The sequence below is a fragment of the Artemia franciscana genome, chromosome 7 (assembly GCF_032884065.1).
Source record: "Artemia franciscana chromosome 7, ASM3288406v1, whole genome shotgun sequence".
In the NCBI taxonomy this organism is placed as follows: domain Eukaryota; kingdom Metazoa; phylum Arthropoda; class Branchiopoda; order Anostraca; family Artemiidae; genus Artemia; species Artemia franciscana.
The window spans coordinates 9,534,857-9,561,042 of record NC_088869.1 but is presented as its reverse complement, the minus strand read 5'-3'; the positions used below and the strand labels follow the sequence as shown (position 1 = coordinate 9,561,042).

At 34.9% G+C, this 26,186-nt stretch overlaps 2 protein-coding genes across 5 annotated transcripts in view; both read right to left on the bottom strand.

Annotated features, from left to right (window-relative positions):
• LOC136028818 (uncharacterized) overlaps nt 1–23,479 on the bottom strand; it is a 44,726-nt gene extending 21,247 nt beyond the window's left edge. Inside the window, exons 1-5 of one of the 4 annotated variants that reach the window (XM_065706732.1) lie at nt 23,162–23,479; nt 15,909–16,038; nt 10,393–10,513; nt 8,675–8,813; nt 3,720–3,866 (exon numbers count right to left, since the gene is read on the bottom strand). In XM_065706732.1, coding sequence (XP_065562804.1) covers nt 3,720–3,866; nt 8,675–8,813; nt 10,393–10,513; nt 15,909–16,002 — 501 coding nt within the window. In that variant the 5' untranslated portion in view covers nt 16,003–16,038; nt 23,162–23,479. Of the gene's footprint in view, nt 1–3,719; nt 3,867–8,674; nt 8,814–10,392; nt 10,514–15,908; nt 16,039–17,907; nt 17,932–23,161 lie in introns of those variants that run through there. The other 3 variants (XM_065706733.1, XM_065706734.1, XM_065706735.1) reach the window with 3 other exon arrangements.
• LOC136028819 (uncharacterized) overlaps nt 1–26,186 on the bottom strand; it is a 314,462-nt gene that overhangs the window by 21,247 nt on the left and 267,029 nt on the right. The gene's annotated exons all lie outside the window — the stretch shown is intronic.

The window sequence follows — 26,186 nt, the reverse complement described above, 5'->3', positions numbered from 1 at the left end:
AAGGGATTCCAGAGACTAACTCTGCTCGGAAACTCTTTCCAGGTGGCGACAGATCGTCGAACAAAGCTCATTTTCAGATATTCCTAACAGGATGAAGCCTACTAAGGGTTGTACTGTCAGGTTGTGTTTTGGCAAATTACTCTAACAAGCTTTGCTCCTTCGGGAAAGAGCTTCGATAACTCCTCCGAGGCAGAGGAATGCATGTAATTGTAAACGACCGACAGTTACCAGATTGAAACGATGTCTGACCAATTGCACGAGTTTTGGCATCATCATTTCCAGAGCTTGCTGCACGATCTGATCGACTTTGAGCACGCTCGAGAGGAGAAATAGGGCTTTTTGGAGTACCAGCAAAGAGAAGACATGCTTACTCCATAACTGGCCAGATTCACGACGTGAAAAGGGCAAAACGAACTCGTTAGGGAGAAGACTTTTGTTTCTCAGGACAACTCCTAGCTTCCTGAAGCAGGAAGATTTTACTTTGATGGAAGATAAAGGAAGACTCAATACATCAACACTAAAAACTGCCACCTCTAACGTTTTATCAGCTTCAGTTTTTCTTCTTTCTTCTTAATTAAAAAAGTGACAGCAAAGCAATACGCTACTGTAGAGGAAGTCCTGGCCCCTTTTTAAAAAAGTCTCTTGGAGGGTAATTCCATGTAGAAATCATGAAAAAAACTAATAGATTTTAATAGATTAATAGACCACACTGCCTTTCGATCACAAACACCAAAAACAAGAAGAACAATAGGGAATTTCTCAAGACAGTGGGAAACAAATTAGAATGAATATTTCGAATAAAAAACATATAATACGGTAGGAAAAGAAATAATATCTAAGGGATGGACAAACATGGTATTTTTCCTGAAACCATCTGTATTTATTTAACAAGGAAATATTTTACACTAAATTTCTTCCCAGGAATTCTTTCAAGATTTACCCTCAATTTGAGCATTTTTTTTTATACGACTTAACCAAGTCTGGGAGTTCAATTCCATAAAACTGAATATTTTCATCACGGTCATTTGTGGATATACCCACTACAGACGTCCAAGATCATTCAGTCTTGAGGTTTAAGTTCTATTCGAATTTACAACTTGACGAGTCGACTATAACAAACATCGTATGGCATCGTCTCTGCAGTGTGTTGCTACAACCGGGCTCAAACTCTAGGCCCAAAACCATAGCTGAAATCAAACGCTCTGTGCCACCACAGGACGAACTTCCTTCATTAAGTACCCCGTTGTACAAATTTGAATTATTTGCCATGAAAATCCAATCTTATTTATTTCATGTGCATACATATATATTTTGACTAGATCTATGGAGAGTCAAGCACAAAGAGGTAGGCCTACACAATGATAAAATAATATCAGAGTGGTACAAAAGTAGCAGCCACTAGAGGATACACCAAAAAGATGCCCAGTTCAAGCCACAACAGTTAACCATACAAATTGAGACTATTTTACCAAAACAATATAATAAATAAACAATTATCTTTCATAGGCTTGTAAGACACTAAATAAAAATTAAGAATAGATTTGGAAAAGATCTGGTTTAAGGCTGTTTATAAGAAGCAGAGAACAAAATATGCAGCTGAAATTCATCCGAGAAAGCAAAAACCGTCCAACAGTTAAAATAATTTTGCAAATGAGGAGTGACTAAAACACCTTTTTTTATTATTTTTTTCCAAAGTTAAAAAAAAAAAACACACACCATTCTTGAAGAAAAAGCTTGCAATGGAACCAAGTATACAACTAAAGCTAAATCCACATAACATTTGATAACAATTCTAAAACAAACCTGATTAATTCTAGAGTTAAAACGAGGTCCATAGTTCATTATATAACTGTAACTTAACCGGTATTAAATTTAATAACGATTCTAGACCTTTCTTCAAAAAAGAAAAAAAATCAACAAAAAAAACTGAGATATTTTATTGTTTAATAATAGGTATACAGCCCGATATTCGCTATAAAAGTGAAAATCCACCAACATCAAGTTTAATACTTATTCTAAACCTTCCTTCCAAAACAAACTAAAAAAAAAGCTAAAGAAGTAAAAGAAGAAAAAAATTGCTTATAATACTAAATTTATTTTTGATCGATAAAAGATTTAAACCAAGTCATTTTAGTGGGTTAGAACCAAGGTAATAATGTATAGGTCATTACAAATCTGAAAACAAGTCAATATTACAAATAATTTCTATTTTAAATCTTCCTCCAAAAATAAAAAAAGAAAAAAAACAAAAAGAAACAAACAGGAAAAAAAACCAAGCTATTTCAGAGTAAGTGAATAAACCATAGTTCATTATATAACTGAAAATAAACCAACATTAAGTTTGATATAGAAAAACAGTCTAAAGAAATGAAAAGAAAATGTTTACAACTCAGCTATTTTCGTGTTTGACTAAATTTATAATCCACAGTTTATTATATAAGTGGGAAAGAACTAGTATTACATTTAATAATGGTTCTAAGCCTTCCTTCAAAAAGAAAAAAAAATCAGAGCGAAAGAAATAAAAAGAATAAGAAAATATGTTAAAACTCAGTCATTTTAGTGTTCAAAACAAAGTTTGTGGTTCACAATTCATTATGTAACTGGAATTGAACCAAACATTAAATTTGATAACACTGCACTTAATAATGAATCTAAACTTTGCTCCCCTTCCCCTCCCCCCACCAAAAGAAAAAACGAAAGAAGTTGAAAAAAAAGGAAAAGATAGTATCAAACTTGGTCGTTTTAGTGTTTAAAGCCCATAGCTAATTATATAGCTTGAACTGACACAAAATCAGGTTTAGTACTAATTAAGCTGATTTAACAATTCAACTGATTATCAATAAAAATTACAGATTATCTGTACTTACTTCTAGTACAGTACAGATAGATTACTCAGTACAGATTACTGAATATCTGTAAAAAGATTACAGATAAACTATAATCAGTTAAACTGATTAATGATTATCAGGTCTAGTAAGAAATCTGACTTTCAAAACAAACATAAAAAAAGACAATAAAACAAATGCAGCAAAAATACACAGAAATAAAATTAACGCCGAGTTATTTTAGTATAAGTTCATAATCAGTAAAACTAAGCTCGTAATCTATAGATAGATATGCAACTGAAAGTGCACCAACATTACATTGGATAGTGATTCTAAATATCAGTAAAACTAAGCTCGTAATCTATAGATAGATATGCAACTGAAAGTGCACCAATATTACATTGGATAGTGATTCTAAACCTTAGATACAAACTACAACAAACAAAACAAATCACAAAAGAAGAAAATATAATCTTAAAACTGAATGATTTTAGTATTTAAAACAAAGTCCATAGTTCTTCATCAAACTGGTACTAACCCACTATAATTTTGTTTCTAATGCTAAATCTTAAATCTTTCTTCCAATACAAACAAAAAAAAAGAGAGAAAAAAAAAAGAAAACATAATTAACACCAAGTCATTTTAGTATTTAAAACTAACTTCAAACACTTAGTTCATTATATGACTGTAAGTAAACCAACACTACATTTAATACACAAAGAAAACAAAACAACAACAACAAAAAACGAGTCATTTCAAAATAAGCAAAAAATTAAAAACAAAAAATAAGAAAATAGAAAGAAACAAGCAACAACAAAATTAGAACTAAGCCAATAAGTCTTCTAAATAAAGGCCATGGTCCACAAGCCCACAACTAAAAGTATGATATGTTACCTGTTTTAATTCAGGGTGGGCTACAAGCAGTTTATTAAGGACATTGACTAATTGAGGCTGAGATAGTCCTCGCATCAATACTTCAACCGGGGCATTATTACATTCGGGGCGGATCTCAAATTTTGGCCGCTTTGCATTTGGTGATCCCTGTAAAAATCAAACAATATATATTTAATATTAAAAGAAACTACATGCAGGATTATAACAACATAACAATGGTAAAGGAAGCAAACAATAGACTCACTAGTCCAAACAGTGGTGTTGATCTCTGTTTCCTTGCCCTTCAGCCAGGAAGTGCATTTGGGGGTTGGGGACCAGCCATCCTGAGTTTTCGCACACTTCCTATTAGCTTTCTCTAGATTTCTCCAGGTACCCATTTAGGGCTGGGTCGACTCTGGCTAAGCTTACAGAGTCACGCCACTGTCCCTGTCTAATACAATAACCAGCAACACCAAGACTTGAACCCCTGCCTTTACGGACGCAGGTTTACAAGTCTAGCGCACTGTCCATTCGAATACTTTGGGTATAAATATAGAACTTAACCAGAAAAGTAATCCTAAAAAATATAAGGAAAGAATAATAAAAAAGATACAGAGTTGGTTTTACTATCTAGTTGCGATTATCTAACGGTAGTGACATACAAAGAAAATCATAGGTTGCCAGTGGGCAATTATCTTTTTCTTGTCATTTTTTCATCAAAATTTTTGGAAGACTTTTTTGGATATTAAACTACAAAATACCTAAAAGTCATAGCTATTGACTATAAGTATCATTTTTGTATGGAGACAGTCAAAGTGAATTCTTTTTTTTTTCAATCGCCGGTGTTGTTCTATCATTTCAGCAAAGCATTTTTTCCCAAGTGTTTCTATTCTAGAAAAACTGATCTCACTTTTTTTTTCAGTTGTCTTTCTATTGCGAGTATGGGAAATACTCTCTTGTCGAGATAGTCAAAGCAGCTTACAGGAAAAGCATTGAGCAGTCGATTTGTCAATTTTTTTTCTGTGTTAAGGTTTATTTCTGCAGATTTTAGTCAATAGCTTTCCTTGGAAATATAGTGCCCATGATATGATCTCAGCTGCCATAACATTAGGCAACAGGATTAAATCAGTTGTTGTAAAAAAAAAAAAAAAAAAAAAAAAAAAAAAATCAACTGAACATCGGCAACTGTCGACATCTTGTGTGATGAAAGTTTCTATTGTCATGAACCTGACGAGCAAAAAATCCATTAAGAGCATCAACGCTACAACCTGAAAATTTAAAAGCAGAGGCAATCAATTCAGCTTCCTAACAAATGAAACAGATGCATTTATATTCAAAGTGACAGGATAGATGATGCCAAACAATCAATCGACTTCTGGGTGATAAATCATGTTTTTTTAAATAATTACTTTATAAGATCTAAGCATTTAAATTTGATTTCGTTCAGCCACCGTCTCAATTTTTGAGATCCTTGCAAGATAGGTGTTATCATTGTTTGTTTTAATCTATAAATTGTAAGAGATAATCTTCATTTATTCATCATATTATTTTTATTTCCTATATTTTGGGTTTATTTCCAATGAACTATCCTTTTTTCTTTTTTTGTATGCATAATTATTGACTTTTTTTTATCAAGTTCGTTGTAGAAGGAAGGTGTTAACACCGAGTACGTATGTTTTTTCTATTTATTTTTTTTTCTGGGATTGTGGAGCTCCATGTCGCCTGATTTGAGTTGTAGGGCTGCAAAATCCAAGTGAACTCTCTCTCTCGGTTCTTCTGTCCTTTCTTTATGAGTAAATATTTTCCAGTATGGGTTTAGATATTTAAATATTTTATGTCATGATCCCACTTCTATATAGGTCACAGAAACTTTGTGGGGACTATTGATTTTATTTATTTATTGTTAATTGTTTGAAATATATCTATCTATTGTCTTATAAATTGCACTAATAATTTCTTAGTTGTCAACAATAATAAGTAATAATAAAACGGTGAACATCCTCGCAAGAACATTTAGAGACACCACGAACCAAAATTTTAAGGGGGGCTCAGTGGGCCTTAGAGATTAGTCAGTCTATTTTTCAGTAAAAAACATAACATCTTATTCTGTCGAGTCGGTAGAACTGTTGCGCTTACCACCTAAGATCAAAATCTTGGTAAAGTCGCGGCCCTTTTAAAACAATAAGTAAGAGCAAGCGGCCTCCCCCCCCCCACAAACTTGCAAGTCACCTCTAAAACATCTAGGTAGGGGTCGAAATCAGAGCAAGAGTACATGACAAACTATATAACGAGGGATTTTTTATTTACCTTTAATCCATATTCTATAATATATAGAATAAAAACAAAACCATTGACCATTCGTTGTCTTCTGAACCAATGATGTTTGTGAATACTTAATTCCAGACATAAGCAGCAATTTTCGAACTGAGGGCGATCTTGGAAGCATAGCAAAAAGCACAACACATTTTACTGCTTGTACTAGTTTTTTTATAGTTATAGTTTTTGGCATCTCTTAGATTATATTGTATTATTCATGAATATATGAATTAACCTTCTAAGGATAATTTAATGATCTAGTAAAGATTTGGAATACAAGACATATTTTCCTAAAAGATGTTGCAGTGATTATATGAATTAAACTTCTAAGGACAATTTAATGATTTAGTAGAAATTTGGAGTTCAAGACATATTTTCCTAAAAATGTTGCAGTGATTTTTGGATTATAATGGCAAAATTACATCATGTAATTAATACTAGGAAGGAGTGTTCAGCTATAATTCACTGAGGACACTGATAAGCACTGAGGACAGCCGAAACAAGGTCTTCGTTGAAACATTTGCTTTTTTTTTCCACAGGCTGTGATTTTCCTCGCATTTTCTTTGTTGTAACAACTTTCTTAGTTGTAACAACTTTCAGATCAGCCACTTGCTGGCTGATCTCCTCCGTCGTTTTTCTTTAAGGTTAACAATCATGCACATCAAAAATTCCTTACTACTCAAACAAAGGCAATGCAAATGCAATACAACAAAATAGTATACATTGACTGAATTGAAAATCAAGTAGCTGTGGGCATCAAGCCACAGCTAATCGAACAGTTCGTAGTAACGAACTGTAGTAAGGAGCAACCCGGCTTAATAGTAAACGAAACTCTAAAAAACGGTAATTTCAAGCTCCTATCTACAAAAATGTGGGATTTCGTATTTTTTGCCAGAAGACAGATTTTTTTTTTTTTTAGGGGTCATCGTATTGATCAAGTACTTGTTTTTACTGTTTAATAAAGTAGAATTGAGAGAAAGAGTCAAACTTTAGTGTAAAGAGCGGGGCGTTGAGAAGGGAACAGCCCCTTTCATACACGGAATAATTCCTGTTCGTTTTGAGTTTTAATGTCGCTCCTTACTTTCAGTTAAAAAAAAAATATTTTTTTTTTATTTAATTGCAAAAAAAGCAAAGACAGACAGTTCGATTGAGAGAGAGGCAAATCTGGAATAAGCCCAAATTAGGATTGCAAAAAAAATCATTTATTGTTAATAAACATCATCTGTCCATGCGTCATTCCTAGGGCAGACCCAAGACACTAAGATAATCATAGAGCCTATAGTTTTACAAGTTTTTGGAGCAATAATTACAAAAAAAAATAGAGCAATAATTACAAAAAGACAACTGCTAGACAATTCATATTTGGTATAGCTTTACTGGCAAAATTGTTACATATTAAGCTACCATGTGCATATGGTACCGCTGTGCAGTGTTTGACACCTTGAGTTTTATTAATTTTTTATTAATTCTTAATGATTTTTAATTTTTATTTTATTTTATTTATTTTATTAATTTTTATTTAATTTTAATCATTAATAATTTTTAATGAAAGTGTTTGTAAGCCACTGAGCCAGTTTTAAAGAAATGGCCATAAAATAAATTTTAAAACTTTTGGATACCGAGATTATACCTAGATATACCTAGAAATTTATTTCTAGAAACTCATACAATATCATCTGCCAGGTTTTAATTCCACTTTGGCTACATTTTCTTTTTCAAATAATTTACCATAGGATATCAAAACCTACCATTCATTTGAATATTCAAGAAAAGCATACTTGAAACCATGAAATCATGAATTTTCAATAATTTATTGGATTTCAAACGTCTAAAGAATCGATTCGACTTATACCAATTATTATATTATTTTGTGAATATTTACAATCTATGGGTAAACCGATGATGGTCAATTCTGGGTAGGCTTTCTTCTTAATTTTTTTATCTTGATATTTTTAATTCTTATGAAAAATCTCTTTCGTCCTAAGAACGCTTTCTTTTCTTTTGTTTATGGTTGTTTCTTTACTATTTTTGCCATTCTCGAAGGCCACTCAACTACAAGAAAGGGTTACATCCGTTCGTAATAATGCAGAAAAAACTAAAATAAATCATTTTTGTAAAAAAAAAAACTTAACAGGGTACTCTAATGCATCATTGCAGTTGGACCCAGTCATTTCCACAAAGAGCAAAAATAGGAGCTGGCAACAGGGTCTATGGAAAGTAGGCACCACTCTCAGACCTTTTTTAGAATACAATAACCTTTGCTGGGATTGAGTTTAAGGTTGTTGAACACCCCCTACTATGTAAAACAATACCATTCCTGTGAAATAATGCTATTTAAGCATTACTAAGGTACCTAAGGTACCAGCAAAGGCAGTTTTAGAGTTACCATCACCTATACTGAGGATAGGTTTAAAGTTCTTTGCTGAGGCCAAGGAAAGATATAAATATGTATATAGGTACGAGGAATAGCATTTCCTAAACGTGTGAAACAAGGCCGTCTTCGGAGCGTTTTTATTTTACATTGATTTCTTTCTCCAAACACACCGATAAATACACAAAAAAATTCTAAGTCTGGCATTCTACCATTAAAGTAACTGGTAGCATCAAACACCATGTAATATTAATAAATAATAATGAAAAGTGAGGATATTGGAACATGCCTTTTTGGGACTCATAGCTGATAGATCATATAGAGGTAGTCTTTTGCGTGGACTTTGACGAGTAGAATATCTTGGAGGTGTTCCTTTTGATGGTGTAACTTCCCCTCTTTTAGATGGCGTTACTTGCTTGTTAGGCGTCCTATAATACACAAAATGCGATTATCTTTCTTCTCAACCACATTGTACAGGAAAAATATGACAAAATCACAAAATGTTAAATGGTGTATGTCCCGTATAGTCAAGTGTCGGTTGTTGTTGGTAGCTTGCAACTTTCCCCTCTCTTTTGAGGGATGAGTTTTGCCTGACCGAGCTGGTGGGTGGGGTGCCCGGGATGAAGATACGATAGTTGATGTCCTGACATAATCAAGGAAGGCTATTCTGCCAACAGAAAAGAAAAGGGACCAGCAGAAAAGAAAAGAGATATACAAGCTCTATCTTAAAACACCTGTCTGGGAGAAGGGAGGGGAAAGTAGCAGCCCAACATCTATTGATGTTTTTTGGTGGGGAGGGGGGTGAGAAGGCAATGAAACTTTGTTGCCAGATTCTCCACATAATCTTACAAGTCCACAAAGCATTAATAGATTAATAACATCCTTAAAATCCCCAAAAATATTCAGGTTTGTTATGATAAAACTAATATTTCAAGTCCACAGTAATAAAATTTCTTGTCAAACATGTCGTGTTAACGAACTGTAAGTAAAGAGCGACTCGTCCCAAACGTAGCCAAAAATCTAAAATAAAGAATTTTAATAACAATTGATACATCAAGAGAATTGGCTCTTCACACTGATTCCAAAAGCATAAAATTCTTCTTTTTTTTTTAACCCATCAAAAGCTATGAGCTTGAGAAAATTCGCCTGCTTTTCGAAAAAGATCAAGCAATCTTAATAATAGTCTCATCAGATTCAGCATATCAGAGAGCCCTGATGTAGAAGTTTCAAGCTCCTAGTGGAATTTCGTGTTTTATTTCCAGAAAAAGATCACGGATCCATGTTTATTTGTTGTTTCTTTAAGGATAATCATTTTGAAAGAATAGTCCTAAAAAATCAGAGGAGGTCTCATTTGAAATAAAAAGATGGTAGAGCAACTAGCTTCCCTCCCACACCTCTTTTTTCCTCAAAGACATCCGATCAAAATTTTCAGATAGCCATTTGATTCGGCACAGTTGAAAGCTCCAGTAACTATGCCTTTAGGGATGGAATAGTTATCACATGTTTTGTAATCGCATATTTTCATGTGCTTCACTTTCGTTTTTGACTCGTTGTAACTTTCGCTGCCTCTTTTTTCCAAAATTAAGGCTCTTAGCGAATTTTCTCAAACTCGTAAACTATCTAGATCACTTTTTAGGTCAGAAACTCCTAGGATACCAATTTTCGAAAAAAAAATGTGGTTCCGTTTTCGAAGAAAAATACATGAATGTACAAATATTGCTCGTTTAAAGAGAACTAACTCTACTATGGATAAAAATTTATTTCTAGAAATATATTTTTCTTGTCAAAATGTTGGCATTATCATAGATTTTCTTTTTATCTCAGACATTCCTAGAAAAAAGGTAATACCCAAACCCACAATTGACTGACCTACTTCTAATTGAGTAGAGGTAAAAGTTTTAAGATTAAAAACTAGGCATTGTTAGCTTTGTTTTCCAGTTTAGGGATGTAGAGGGTTTGAAACCCAGAGAATCTTTTAGTCAAAATGCCAGCCTCTATTTTAATTACCTTTGTAGCTTTGTTTCATTTTCTGGACTGTATGTCAGGGGGACTTTCCTTCGACCTCGAAACCTGATTACAAGTTCATCTGGAGATGGCGCCGGTGACAAAACCGAAGACGGTACAAGTCCTAAAATAATAATAATACTAAAACTACCTACATTTTTTGGTAAATAATACTAATGCATAAGAAAATTGGTTTAGACATACATGACTCTAGCCAAGAGCCGAATATCAATGATTTTTTTCTGAGATGGGGGGAGGGGGGTTAACAATACAGACAGGCAGATATATTATCCATACTTCCACAAAGAGAAGGGAGGGGGAGGCCTCCTTGAGAATGGCCCAAACGATCCCCAAGGAAAATTTAAACATTGTAGCTAAAAATTACTTTTTTTTTACTTTGACAAAACTAGAAAATATTTCAGAATAATATTAAATAAGCCAAGAAGCGAGAGAAAAATTCTAAGCAATTATAAGCAGATGACCAAAAACTTACAGACAGTAGAAAAAACCCACACTAGTAGGTATAGCTAAAAAAAATATTGCAAAGTAAGAGCAAATTATATGAGAAAAAAAAGGCAAATTATAAAAGAAATATTGGAAATTATTTCCCAAATCTTGAGATATTGGGTTTCCCAAAGGAGTTCGGCGTATCACCCTTCACGGAAAACCTCTTTGGAAGAATTCTCTCCACATGTAAAATTGAGCAGCCAAAGGGAAATTAAGGGAAGTCTAGAGAATGAAAAAGAAGAAAGGATAGTGAAATATTCTACATGTATTGCAAAATACATGTCGAACATATGATGTATAATTAAACAGTTCATGCAAAAGAACTGCAATTAAAAAGTGATTTGGGCCAATAGTAATCAAAACTTGAAAAAAACTGATAAACATTAATAAATAAAAAGAATTGGCTTTTTATGCGGATTCCAAATTATACAGTTTATTAAGCTTAATTTACAAATAACGCCTGAGAAAATTAGCCTGATAGCGGAAAATTGATTTACAGAATCAATTTTGATTGACAGAACATGATTGACAGAAATTTCGACCAAAAAACGAAGCGACCTTTATGAAAATCACACTATCACATTCATCATATTAGAGAATCCTAGCACGGCAGTTTCAAACTTTTATGGAATTTTGCGTTTATTTTCAGAAGAAAGATCAGGGATGCCTTGTTTGTTTGTTTTTTTGCTTCTCAGTGGCGATTGTATCAAACTGATGGACCTAGAATATCAGGAGACATTTTAAAGGCAATTGATAGTTCTAGCGACTTTTTAAAGTGACAAAAAATTTGCGTCACGTGGAAGTGACGTTTCTACGATTTTGTGGCACCAATATGAGATTTTGCCCCACGTAGGACTAAGTTGCTACAGATTACAGATGCTGAAATATCCAATCAATTTAAAAGTATAAAAAGTTATATATTCACCTGGTGAATGAACATAAACAGATTGTATTTCGGCACGTGAGCATAAGACGGGCGAAGACTAGATTGGAGTATAGAAAACAATCTATCATTTTGTGGACTACGTTAAAGTTACCACATATTACTATCTTGTTCCTCATACGCTTCGCTAAGAACCTGCTAATACGCTAACAAGCTTGACTGAATTAGGCTTTAGATTGTTGATTTCGCTAGTTTGCTGGCAAATAAACATTCACGAGAACAAGGCTTTGTCAACAGGCAAACTCCGCAGCCAGGTATGGGAAAAGGTCCAAAGCTGCCAGTAGCAGAATTAGACAGAGTTCCAAAAGCTGCCCACACTTTAGCAGCACAACTAGCGTTTTGACAGCTTTTCTTTGATTAAATAGTATTTTTATATGCAAAAATGGTTTTCAGACAAAATCTGCCAACAAATTTGAAACTGCCAAGTAGCATTGCCACTTTGCTACCCCACTTTTTGCAAAGTGGTCCACAGTCATAGAAAACTCGCAGGCATCAAGTAACGACCCATTCAGATAATTACTGGCAATGACAGTGAGGCCTCTGCTTGGACGAGTCACTGCTGAGGACCTCGTGGCAGGGTGAAATAGGTAAGTCTTATTTAGCACTCGATGAAAATTACTTATACTTTCACTCATATGCAGGGGTTCTTAGACGCATCACTCGATGAAAAATGCTTATATTTCCACTTATAAGCAGGGGTTCTTAGACGCATAAAATGTCATGCTTCGGGATTCAGTCATAAAGGAACTGCAACTTAAGCCGAGTTATGCTAATATATGTTAAGAGAATATATCGATAAACTTGTCGCCATTATTTACTTGATTTGACGATCGCTTTTAGAGCAGAACAACGGGAGGCTAAATGCAGGGTGATCTCCACCGCACCTGGAACATTTCACAAAACTGGCAGAACATGGACTATTCTTCGACGTTTCGTGGTTTCTAGCACAGATAGCACAATTTGGTTCGGATTCGGTACAGTCCTTTGCAATATGGTTAAGCGACTAACATTTATAGCAACATTTGTACATAGATTAAAAGTGTTCGATTTTGAAGAACATGTAGCAGCCTCAAATTTGCACTTTTGGATGGACACACTAGCTTGTGACAAGCTATTTTGCAAGTTCGCAACAATGTGATCAGCCTCCGTCGAATCTTTCAGGAAGAAAATTAGGGTATTAACCCGAGGAATGGCTTTGGCAATAGCTCCAGGACCACACATAGAGTCTACAATGTCTTTTAGTTTGTTACACAAGTCAGACAGTCTTTTTGTGGCTGTTTAATCATAATCGAAGTTGGGTATGTTTCCTTCAGGCTTGGCCATTCCTTTCCATCAAGAGCGCCCGGGATCCTGTCGAGAGTAGACACAATCCTGTTGCAACAATAACTCATTTTACAAGTTAGAGCTGTAAATGCGTCGTAGGGAATCACTGGTACCTCTTTAGGATTGCAAATCATGAAAAGCCCATTTAGTTTACTTCACCTATCATCCAGCAAAATATTGGCACTGGCTGTAGAGCATCTGTCCTTTTTCAAACCATCGTCCAAAAATTGATCAATAAAGAACTTGTACGCAAGCGCTGCTGAATCGCTAAAAAAAAAATTCGTCATTGCGATTGCAGCATCCTTTGTACAATCAGTTTGTTTAACTGACCATTGCAGAGAGTTCAGGTTAGGACAATACACGTATACACAGTAGTATTTGGATTCATTTCATTCCACTTACGCATAGGATGTACCCCAATAAACAAGGGAAGCATCGGTCCCCATTCCACCTGATCCCCACAGTTTAAGGGAGAATCTCCCGGTAGGTACAACAGCACTTGCGACAGGGAACTACCCCTCTTCTGCTTGCCAATTAGAGCTATGTTAAAACTACTTGGCACACTATAAATGAATGTCCAGAAACTAGGTCAGTAGATCTGTAGACACATATATAGGTCAATAAAAATATGTCAGGATTATACATCACTATAATACCTATTGTGACATTGTTTTTCTTCACTACAACTTACTGAATTATTAATGTCCATGCTAGATTCTGACTCCTTGTTATTGAAATTGAAAAAAAAAACTTTAAAGGTACTTCAGAAAGAAAACCTACTCATGTATGCCTAGTGGATGGGTTCTTGCTGGCAAGGAGTGCACTGGTATTGTGTACTACAGTTGTCAGCGGGGATGTCACGTATGGAGGGAGGGGGGAGAACAATCAATAATGTTTTCAACCAGTCAGATAAAAAAATTTAGTCAGTAAAATGTTGGTGCAAAGTACTATTTTACTGGCTCAATTTTTCTTATTACAGCGAAGGGCTGATGGAACTATGTGACGTAAAATCAATCAGAGAAGATTAGTCTCAGTTTGTAAAGAAAAAAAGAGAAGTAATTTTAATAGCAATATTACCCATATCAGTGGGTAAAAAAGACCATTGTCCCTCCTCAAAAAAAATGGCTAGCGACTCATGTAGGTGGTACCATATCAAGCAAATACTCATACTTTGCAGTCCCAGCCTGTTATCTCTGGGTACTTCCATCGACCAACTCCATATTTTCGCATTATTTTCTTTAACCTTCATCTTACCCTGCTATGATAACTCAATCACCAAAAACATGAAAAAAGAAAAAAAAACGCCAATATTTTGGAATTTAACTGGAATATTCTGAAATTCCTTCTTTCTTCTCTTTGACTCTTCTCTGCACTTTCTCTTTGACTGCTCAATTTTGCATATTCCGGGAATTTTCCATGGGGAGAATTTTGTATAGAAGAGACATTTATGGGGAGGGGATCCACAGGGAGAATCTTCCAGGAGAATACGTCTAGCACCAGTTACAAAAAATGCATGCCAACAGTAATTAATCCAATAAAAATTTCAGTTAATATTTACTTTTCATCTTTTATTAAGTCAGTGAATCAATCAATAATTTCAATTAAATACATTTATTTCAGTCCATTCAATTCAATTAATTTTAATTTCAATTGATATATTAGATTTTTCAAACACAGACATTGAGAGTAGTAAGGATTCAGGGACTTAGTTCTTGTATTGAATTATTCCTGTTCTTGATTTATTTTTTTATTAGCATATAAAATCCTTACAAAGCAATGACACATTCTCAAAATCCCTCTATACTTCTACAGTAAACAGAGGCGGGAGGGGAAATTAAATCCTGCTCTTCATTTGTCTATTCTATTTAATTGTTACAAAGCAACTGAATACCTTAAACCAGAAGTGGGACAGACCTAGTTTGAGTTACTTTTTGCTTTTTCCAGCTATTCAACTAAATAAAGTCAACTGTTTGACGCAGGAGTGAGATAGAACCAACATAACCACTTCAGCTACAGCATAAAAGCTTCCATCTTCTTTAACAAAATTTATTTTCAATGCTTCAATTTTATGATGAGTCTTTTAGTTTCTAGTTATGTGTCACTTCTTCTACTAGAAACCAATTGATAAGAAGTTAAAATCCATACTTTGATGAGAAAAGTCAACAAAGACGCTTTCTAAGCTGCTCAATAGAGAGTCAATAACAAAAAGATTTTGTTATAGCTTCAAAAGTTGGATGTTTTGTTGTTAAACTTATGGAGATCAATGATCAAGGTTGTACCCCCCCCCCCCCCCATCCGCCCTCTATAATACAATTGGTTTATAAACATATAGACAGTTCCCCATCTGCAGAACAAAATATTCTATGACTTTGGTCACTAAAATACTGTTTACCCAATACACAGCCATTACAAAAACTCATCACATATGTTAAAATACAAAAAAAAAAAACAGAAATTAATGAAACAGGATCATGTTATTCGCCTGATGTGTGCCTTTTGCTATCTGTCTCACCTGAGACACCTATATATCCCTTGGGAGTGAAGGTTTTTTTCAGAGGGACCCATCAGTAAATTAGAAAATCCTTGGGGATCAAGGTTGTTGCCTCCCTCCCCCCTCCCCTCTGCTCAGTAAGCCTCATTTACAGACAATATTACAAATATCAACTGATATAAACTCAATTACTTATGAAAATTAAAAAAATTCAGTCAAGCATTTCATAGGGTAATCATAAAGTAAAATCCTCACTTTGGTCCCTCTCAAACCCTGACTGGAATGTCTGTCTCTGCAGTTCTCCAAGTGCTCTAGTAGGTCTTCTTGGTGTCAGCATAAAATCTTCCATTGCTATATATTAGGATTTTCTTCTTTCTTTCTCTATCTAAAACAGAAAAAATAATTTATCAGAGTTGTGCCCAAACCCGTATTTTTACTAAATTTTATAACCTGTTAGGATATGAGAGGATCATAGATTGCTTAAAGACAAAAATATTGAGACTATGAATACTAGTTAAGTCGGAATGCTCAAATAGTAGGTAGGTTACACATTTTTTGCAAAGAAATCATGCCCAACTTGAAGTGTGTGAGAAATGTGTGAGTGTATGAAGTATGAGTGTATGAGAAACCATTGTTGCACTGTTGACCCTTCCAATCCAACACCCTCACCTCTCCCATTACCAACTACTAAATGGAAGGTAGGCACTTTGTGGGATGTATAAATTGAAAATGGTTAATGATTCTTAATCAATATGATTTTTTCAATCTCTAAGATTTTAACGTATATAAATAGAGAAACCAATGCTTGACAGCTTCAACTAAAAGTAAAGAGCAACATCTATACTTAAAACAAACAGAAATTGGTATGTATATGAAAGGAGTTTCCCCTTCCATAAGACAGTGGGGGGGGGGGGGTTCTGTATGCCAGGGGGGGGGGGGGGTAAACACCTAGAACCCAGGAATATATAGCATACAAAATAAATAAAACACTAAAGCAATTAAATTCTTCCTTTATAATATGTAGCATGTTATTATAAATCAGATTTGTGGGTTTCCTTCTGTTGTTATCCATTTTTAAAATTCACGTCAAATTATATTTATATTCATGACTCAGGCAAAAGCTAAATTTCATCAGAATTCACAATATAGGAACCCATTTGACATAGAACAAAGATACTATTACAAAATACTACTCAGTTCCTGTTTTAATGATTTTCCAAAAATACTAATCAATTCACTTACAAATGCACCTCGTCCTCCCCTTGATGGGAGGAGGAGGAAGCTGCTCCCCCAGATGTGCACCATTAGGTGCAAGCAATTGCCTTAGTAAATTTTAGTTTAGGGGTTTATAAGTATCTTAAAAAGTATTTCAGCAAAGTTAATAAAACTCACAGGAATGCAATCACAGGATTAATGATCTTCTTGGAAAGTATTTTGAAGAACCCACCTCTGGTACTTCTTCCTTCAAAGGGCACATAATTTATAATTTTTATGTTTATAAAAGCAATACTTTGCAAAAGAAACTGCCTGCTCAAGTGAGGCAGAAGAACAGTGTCTTGAGCTTCATGCCTTTGCTCAATTCTATATATGGTTCTGAAGATCTGTAAATCTATTTCTCACACTTAAGAAAAAACTCTTGATAAGGTGCAGACTTTCATTGAAATAAAAGAATTATATTTTCAAAATCTATAGCTAAGGAAAAGACATCAAAAACTCAAAATTAAGGTAAGTTCCTGGGTCATTTCTATTTAAAGCACTTAAAGGGGCTCCAAACTGACCATAGTGACAAAAATCTAAAAAAAGCATCTCTAAAAAAACAGTCTAGTGACGAAATATTACAATTTGCAGCTGATCCAGAAATTGTTGTTATTATTTTCATTAGTCTTAGTAGTAAAATGCTATTCTGAAAACAAATTTGAAGGAAATTTTAAAAAGAGTCTGAAACCTTTCAAAAAGACATCACAGCAAAACAAAATGTACAGCATTGCTGACAACCCTTAATAGGAAACTTACATCCACCCTCTTGAAAAGCAAGGAAAATGAAATATTTGGATGAATAGCACTGATGTGTCATCTTTTTTTTTATTCTGATTTTTTTCCTTGTTGCTAACAGGGCACTGAAACATCATAGAGTTGTTTAAGGCCCACTGTAGAAGCTAATTTGATATATGCCTAGAATTGGGGCTATAGAGCAGGAAACATGTTAAGAAAACAATTCTTACTGCATAAATACCTTACCTCAAATCAAACTTACCAGCAGTAGGATGATCCTGTAGTTGCTGATCAGTGATGACAGTGTGTTGACTGATCAGGTAAGTCCTAAACTAATTGTCAGGGCTTGATGCACCGTTCCTTTTCAACTGATAATTTTAATCACTCAATACTGGCAGAAGAGACTGTATCAAATTTAATTGCAGAAAAATTGTAGTTGAAAAATTTTGAAAGCAATTCCACTATACTTCACCCCCTCCCCCACTTAATATGCAAACATATGGCCCAAATTGAATAGGTTTATATTTACTATGTGTTTTTCTGCTTCATGATTTGATCAGTGTTGATTAAATTTATGGGTGTATAGGTTAAAACAAGAGTGATGTATGGCAAAGTACATGAGAAATGTATAATTTAGGTTACATATTTGTGTAGCATTCCACTATGTGCTTAATTTCCTGCAGTACCTATACCATGCTCTGCTTATGTGATGCTTGTGCTGTGCTTATACATTGTTTATTTTATAGGTAGCCTGCATCAATAAACTTTATCAATAAAAACAATACATGGTGTCAGAAGTGGGATCCATAAATCACCATGGAGGTCCAGCAACCAACCATAAACTGGATAGTGGCTCTGTTGCTGAAGAATGGAACTGATTTGAACAACATATCCAGCTGATGTTCATCAGACCCCTAGTAGAAAAAAAAACTGAGAAGTCCATGTGTGCTTGTCTTCTGATCTGGGGAAAAAGGCAGAGAAATTTTCAGTATCTTTGAGCTTAAGGATGTCAAAGCTCACAAAATAGAACCTCTCCTAGAACACTTCCAGAAATATGCTAGTCCAAAGAAAAATACTGTCTTTGCATGGTTCCTCTTCCAAAAACAGGACCAGTTGGAAGGTAAAAGTGTTGAAAAGTAAATTACAAACTTAAAGACATTAGCTAAACCATGTCAGTATAACTAACAGGACAAGAGGAGCTGGGATAGAATTGTCTGTGGAATCAAAAACCAGGCAGTCAGAGAGGAGCTACTGGCTGAAAGTGACTCATTGACACTAGAAAATGCTGTTACAAGATGCAGAACCCACGAGATGACCAAGGCTCAGTTAAAATCATTTAGTGGAAGTAACTCAATACCAGTTAAGCAGGAAATAGATACAATTACACACAACTCACCTTGAAATAACTTTCAAAGTCAGAGAGAGTTGGTAAGCAGCATTCTAAAAAGTAAAGAATGCTACTTTTGTGGTGGGGCATACTTGCCCAAATATGTTTGCACAGCAAAAGGTAAAATGTGTTCACAGTGTAGGAAGCAAAATCATTTTGCCAAAGTCTATTGAAGCAAGTCTGTGAGTGTGAGATGAAGAAAACAAGCAAACAGGAGCAACTCCAGAAAAAGATGAGAAAGTATTCCTGTATATCACCAATCAGGACAATGGGAAAGACAAAGCCATTGTTACCCTCATAATAAACAATCAGCTTCCAGTCACCTTCAAACTGGATACAGGGGCCCAAGCTAACATCATTCCAAAATCAGTCTTTGATCAGCTCAGCCCAAAACCCAAACTCCAGTCAACTAAACAAAGACTCACTAGCTACTGTGGTGCCAAGATACCAGTTCATGGAACTTGTGACCTAAACTGTAGCCACAAAATCAGCTTTGCTGTGATGCATAAATTCTATATTGTTGATGCACCATCTGCTCTAATCATAGGCTACCAATCTAGCATTAGTTTGGACTTAATTAAGCTGATCCTCAGCATGGGTCAGTCATGGCAAGCCATGGTGATCAGAAATATCCATCACATACACATAGCTACATTCCACCAGTGATGCTGTCATCTGGATTTTCTCAGCTGTATAAATTCTTAACATTTAATAACCACCAGTCATATCAAGAACATTTTAACAATATGGGTGAACAATTGAATGCAAAGCAGCCTTATCCACTTAATAAAGGTCTTTCATATTTTCCTGACCCAAGTTTATATCATTGTCTAGAGCCTGCACAACAAGCATCATCACCATCTGGAGCATAGAGAAAAATTCTGGAAACTCCATTCAATTACACCAACAACAAAAAGCATCATCATTGCTATCACTTACAGTGGAACCCACAACAGATCTCCACAACTATATTGTTCAGAACTTAGTGAAACAAGAACAGACCAGTACTGACCCAAAGCAGAAAGACAAGCTTGAGCGTGAATCATCTAAACCTGGCAGATTAAACAGGCCAAATGAACCATTCCAACCATTTGAAGCACAAGAAAAGTGATTATAGTGATATGAATTTGTCTGGTAGTTCAAATAAATCAGCAGAAGGCCTTCAGTTGAAAAGTGAACAAGCCCCTAGTCAAAAGAATAATATTTAGCCATCTTCAGTGGCAAGTCTTCAGCAGTCTTCATCAGCAAACCATTGCTGTCATCACATATGTTCAGCCACTACAGGCCATATGAAATGCATTGAAAAGAATCTAAAAACAACATAATAATTATCAGATTGAAAGCTATTGTGATAAATGTTTATATGGAAGTGATTTACCTACTTACAAAACTGATTCAGTCTACAGTCTGAAAGCAAGAAATGTGCAAAGCACAGCTGAAAAAAAATGAGCTAGAAAAAAAAAAGTAGATTCAACAGTAGTTTCTATTATCCAGGACATCAATCTGATGAACTAACACCTGACTATAAATTTAATCCTGCTTTTTGACAAGGAATTGAATTTAATTATTCCCAAAAATCAAAAATTGAGTTCTATATCAAAGTTAGAATCTTGGAATGTGTATACAAGTAGTGCAGAATCACAAAACTTAAGCATCAATTTAAATAGAAATACAGCTGTGCTGATGGCATACACACCACTATTGGTTTACATGAACCAATCCAAACCAAACCTGGAAGAGCTGTCACCCCACCTAAAAGGCTCAATCTGTAAATAGAGACAGTATGAGAGGAAGAAGGAGTGAACTAGTTAGAAAGGAGCAAGCACCATAGTTAGAAAGCACCATGGCTTTGATGACCATTCTCCATCAATGACTCTTTTATAGGTAGCGGTACTGGGGGTAGTGACTACTTTTTTGGTGAGAGAATTCCACAAACTCACTATTCTGTAAGTGAAGAAGTTGTTGTGTAGTCTAGTGTCAGCTCTCTTCTGATATAGTTTCCAACTATGTCCCCTAGTTCTGGCTGACTGGTCAAGTTGAAATAGCTTATTTAATGGAGTTATAATTCAGGAGCTTATGCATCATAATAATATCACCCCTTTTACATCTGTAGACAAGAGTGGGGAATTTCAGCCTCTTCAGACAGGATGAGTAGTTTAAGTATTTGCATCCCTCAATTGCTTTTGTAACCTGTCTCTGAACTGTTTCTAACTTCTGCTGGTCACCTTTGTTTAGGGGGCTAGCAACACACTTGCCAAACTCCAAATTAGGCCTGACCAATGCCTTATATAATTTAGTCATCACCATAGGTAATCTACTAGTGATTGTTCTGTTTATAATACCCAGGGTTTGGAGTGCTTTGGCTACAGCTGTCTGTGTGTGTATAATGAATTTTAATTCTTTATCAACTATGACCACCAAGTCTCTCTCCACTTCAGACAAGATAATAGCCTGTCTTGATCCATCCATCCCTAACATATGATAAGGGCATTTCTCATTTTTCTTTCCAAAGTGGATTGTCTGACATTTATTTACATTGAATACAAGCCTCCACAAAGTTGCCCTATGGGAAAGTACCCACAGGTCATTCTGCGTAGAGGCTCTCTTATTGGGTGTATTGACAGGTCCAATGAGTTTGGAGTCATCAGCGTAAAGACTTATTTTATCTTTGACTGTGGTTGGTGCATTGTTAATACAAATTTTGAATAAAGTTGGTCCCAGGATGGTTCCCTGGGGCACTCTACTTAATACTTCCACCTCTTCTGAAAAGAATACCTGTCCATTTTTTTTTAATATTTTCACCCTTTGCTTTCTCCTGGAAAGAAACTGGAGCTCTCACTCTATGATTTCATTATGTATTCCAATTGCAAATAACTTGGTCCTTAGTCAACAGTGACCTACTTTATCAAAGGCTTTCATAATTATGCACATCAATCAAATTAGTTTCAACCAAGCATCCATGTCTAAAGCCATGCTGACTATCATTGAGCAGCTCATTGGTGGTCAGGTATTTGACAATGTGAGTATTCATGATTCCTTCTAAGTTTTTACCAGCTACAGATGTAAGACTAATGGGTCAATAATTGGAAATGCTGTTGTGTCTACCCCCTTTGTGTACAGGTGTAACATTAGCATTCCACCAGTCTTGAGGAATCTGCTTAGTATCAAGTGACTTCTGAAACATGTTTGTAAGGGGAAGGGCTATTTCTGTATGAGCTTATTTCAATACTTGTAGGTGAACTTCATCAGGGTCAACTGACTTGTTAGGATTAAGATACAGACTGCTTAAATGACAAAAGAAGGAAGATGTAGCATTCCACTATGCTTGTGCTTAATTCCCTGCTGTGCCTAAACCATGCTTTGCTTATGTAATGCTTGTACTGTGCTTGTATATTGCTTTATTTTGTAAGTAGCCTGGGTCAATAAACATTGTCATTTGTACACTGCAGGGGAAAGGTAGAATATAGAGGAGGTGCCTTCCAAAATTTGTTGACTACAATTTTTATATACATACTATGAAGCAAGAATTGTTTTCTTAAGATATTTCCTTTCTAATAGTCTTCAATTATGCTTATAGGCCTATTGTTAATTTTATATTTAATTTAGGCTAGTTTTCAACAAATTTTTAACTTCAACATATTTAGCTAGTCTAAATATGGCAAATATCTTGATTAATTTAGCATTTAAATAGCTAAGAAACAGTCCTAATATTAGAATCAGATTTTTTTTTAAATAAAACATTTGTTTCAGTCACAAATTCAATTTCAAGACCTTTACAGGTCCTCAAAGATGACAGCCTACCTTTATCTCTTATTTTAGATATAAGTTATATACATGTAGTAGCATCAATACTGCTAAAACCAGTTGACCTGTAAATCAAATTGACAGTGACAAAATCAAGAATCAATAAATGCACCAGAAATAAGGTTAAGGGTAGCTTAAAATTGATTTTAGTTATAAGGTTAGCTTAAAATTGGAATTGCAAGAGATACAAAAGTCATATTTGAATTAAGGACAAAATCCTGTTCTAGAGGTAAATTTGTTTATTAGCTATCTGAATAGCCTACTAGGCCTACATTAATCAAGATATTAATAGTCTACTAAAAACTATGGAAAGATAATAAGTTACCTTATGGGGTCCAATTAAGAGCTCCAACTGGAACTTGTCCAGCAGCAATTATTGACTTTAGAAAGGATGTGAGAAAAGCATTAAGTGCTGGCCAAACTTCTTTATTAGGCTAGCAAAATTATATGAATAGCCTATTTTACAAATTAACCCACTCAGCTAGCTTAACTACTTACAAAAATAGGCCTAACAAGAAGTCCTAAACAAGAATTTCACCAGAAGTTTAATTAAGCTAGCATGAAGAGAGTAGTTCTAAATAATGAACATATTTAGTCAACAGAAAACGATATGAATTTTTTAAGATGTAAATTCTGGCGGGCTTTTCCTGGCGGGAAAATAGTCAGCCTACTCATAGATGGCCAAAATCGAGGCGTTGTCCCACCTCGGTTCCAAGTTTCTGCGTTCACACAGATCGTTCTTTCTTGAACCTGGTTCACGGGACCGACCAATCACGACATAGGAATTTTGGACGAAAATTGAAAAATATGGATGATAAGGTTCAGTATTTGGCGTTTTTGTCTGGAGTGGGACTATATATGCTTATGGCAAGCCAAATTGGCAAAACAAAACGAGGGATATGGACAACCAAAATCTTCGGAGAGCCAAATCTCTCAATCATCTCACATGAATTTCGCTTCATCGAAGTATTTTTTTGTAATTTTTCCTTGTCTTATTATAAAAAATCTTCTGTTTTCAACATATACAATAAGTTCTTAAAGAAAATAAATTCTAATGTCATTCCATATTTGTATCTTTTCACTCTCCGTTTCTATCAAATTTCTTTCCATTAATTTTCGCTGCTAGGGGTTGAAACCTAGTCTTAGTTACGGGTAGTTTGATCCAAATTGGACTATTATTATGTCTAGTACGAGGACTCTTAGACCCCTTGCGAACAGAAAGTTCTTGCCAAGTCGAAGCTTTAGTCGCGACTACGACTACGACTAGGCCTCGCGTGAATGGTCACCTTTATTAGGCATTTTCTAGGAAACTGAGATGGGAAACCAGGAGACAGTTAGCAAGATAGCAGTCCACATTAGCTATTTTAGCTAAAAACTAGCTTAGCATTACCAATAACTAGTTTTCTTGCTTCCAGGTTTCAACCAGTAAGAAAATCTTTTTATTTGAGCATTTCTAAGAGTTTTTGAATCTCCTTTACCTACCCTGATAAAATCCAAGTTTTATTTTTAATTTAGCACTAAATTAAGCACCTAGAAAACAGCATACCCCATCTTCGCTTTATACATCTTGGACTAGCAAGCCCATTTTTTAAATTTCATTATTAGCAAGCCTAATTTCATTTTTATTATTGGAATCATTTTGTGACGTAATCAAAAACGGGAAACTGGAGCATTTACAATGGCTTATGCTACCAAGGTTATAGTTTTCCAGAACACGTCAAATTTAAAGCCAACATTGCATGTCCGAGGATTACTGAATGTTCAAAAAAAGAAACAAAACTTCTTGGAGATTTAAAAATTTAAAAATAAATCAAAATGTGTTGCCCTTTTGTTGTTTAAGATATTCTTAACTTATTTGCCAAATAGCTATGTATACAAATTATTTGTTTCAAATGACTTTTCGTGGTTTATTAGCTTTAAAGGAAATTTTGATTTAGTTAACTGACTCATGATCAAAGAAAGAAACTTTCGTTGAAAATTACAAGTTATCAGAAAACAGTTTCATTCAGCCGGCGAATCAGCTGCTAAAATTCTTTTGACTGCACTCATTAGTTGTTTTAAAGCCACTTCCTTAGACTATTGGTGCAACTCGTATATGGCTATCTTCTATCTCCTGCCAAAGGGAGAAGCAATGACAACTAGACTGACAGTAATTATTCCTCCAATTTTGTTTTTAGGAGTAACTTTTAAAGTGAGCAATTGGCAATTGAACACATGTTACCAAAGATGAGGGTTATCCATATATTGGTTTTATCATGACCGTTTAAGCTGTTTCTGTTTTATTCATTCGAGGAGGGTGTGTTTTTCCAAGAGACTTTGGAATAATATGACATTAGAAGTTTTAAGGTTGTGGGTCATACCAGTAGGCTGCCGTAGTGTTTTATTTTTTTTATTTATTTTTTTTCAAAAGGCTGTAAAGGGCCACTGTTACCCCGTTTAAAAAGTTCTGAATTTAGTGGTACAAATGAATTTAGTGGCAATAAGGATGAGGAGTAGGCTAAAATGACTCGCTTAAAGTGCTGTAAATACGTATTTGTTTTCAAGGATAGATATCAAAGTCTTACAACCGAAAATTGCAAGAACCAGGTTCATTTGCTATGTGGTGGTTATTGACGGAGTACGAAAGCTATTAAGGTAACTAAATTAGTCTAACTATTTTATACCATAGCCTCCAAGATGGAAGCTTAAACTTTCTTAAGAATAGGCTCGTGATAGCAGTGAGTGGCATGTTCTTTCGAAAGGCTGAAGGTCTTCTCAAAGGATTTGGTAAGAACTTCCGGAGCCTGGGAGTTTAACTTTCTGGCTCTACTGTATAGTGATTTTTTTTTGTAAGGGGAGATCCAAATTTTGAACCGTGATGGATGTGTAGCAAATGTAAGATTTGTGCGGCTAAGGAAAGAAGGAAAGAGTCTGGTGCCATTTTTGTCAAACATAATGCTGTGGCTGATGTCAGAAATTTATCTAGTGACAGGAATATAGTTGTAATCTGTCTTTAGGATGTTAATCGAAAGCGCTGTCGAATGATGAAAGAGCTGCTGTCTAATAAAACCAAATTCATGAGCTGAATTCTGCAAGAGCAGTGGAATGCTTTTCTTGTCAACATATGGAGTAGTTCATTTCAGTATCTCAGTTACAAGTGTCATCAATTATTATTTGAACAACTAGTACGAAATGTGCAATGTGATTATAAGCTGCACATCATTTATGGAAGATCGTCATACTGCTTTAAACTTGCGCAGGGATTAGCATACAACTCTTATATTCTTGACAGAAAATAGCACTTATTCTGTAGTAAAATTTAAATCATAGCTCATTACAAAGGACCGAGCATTGTGAAATATTGATATCTA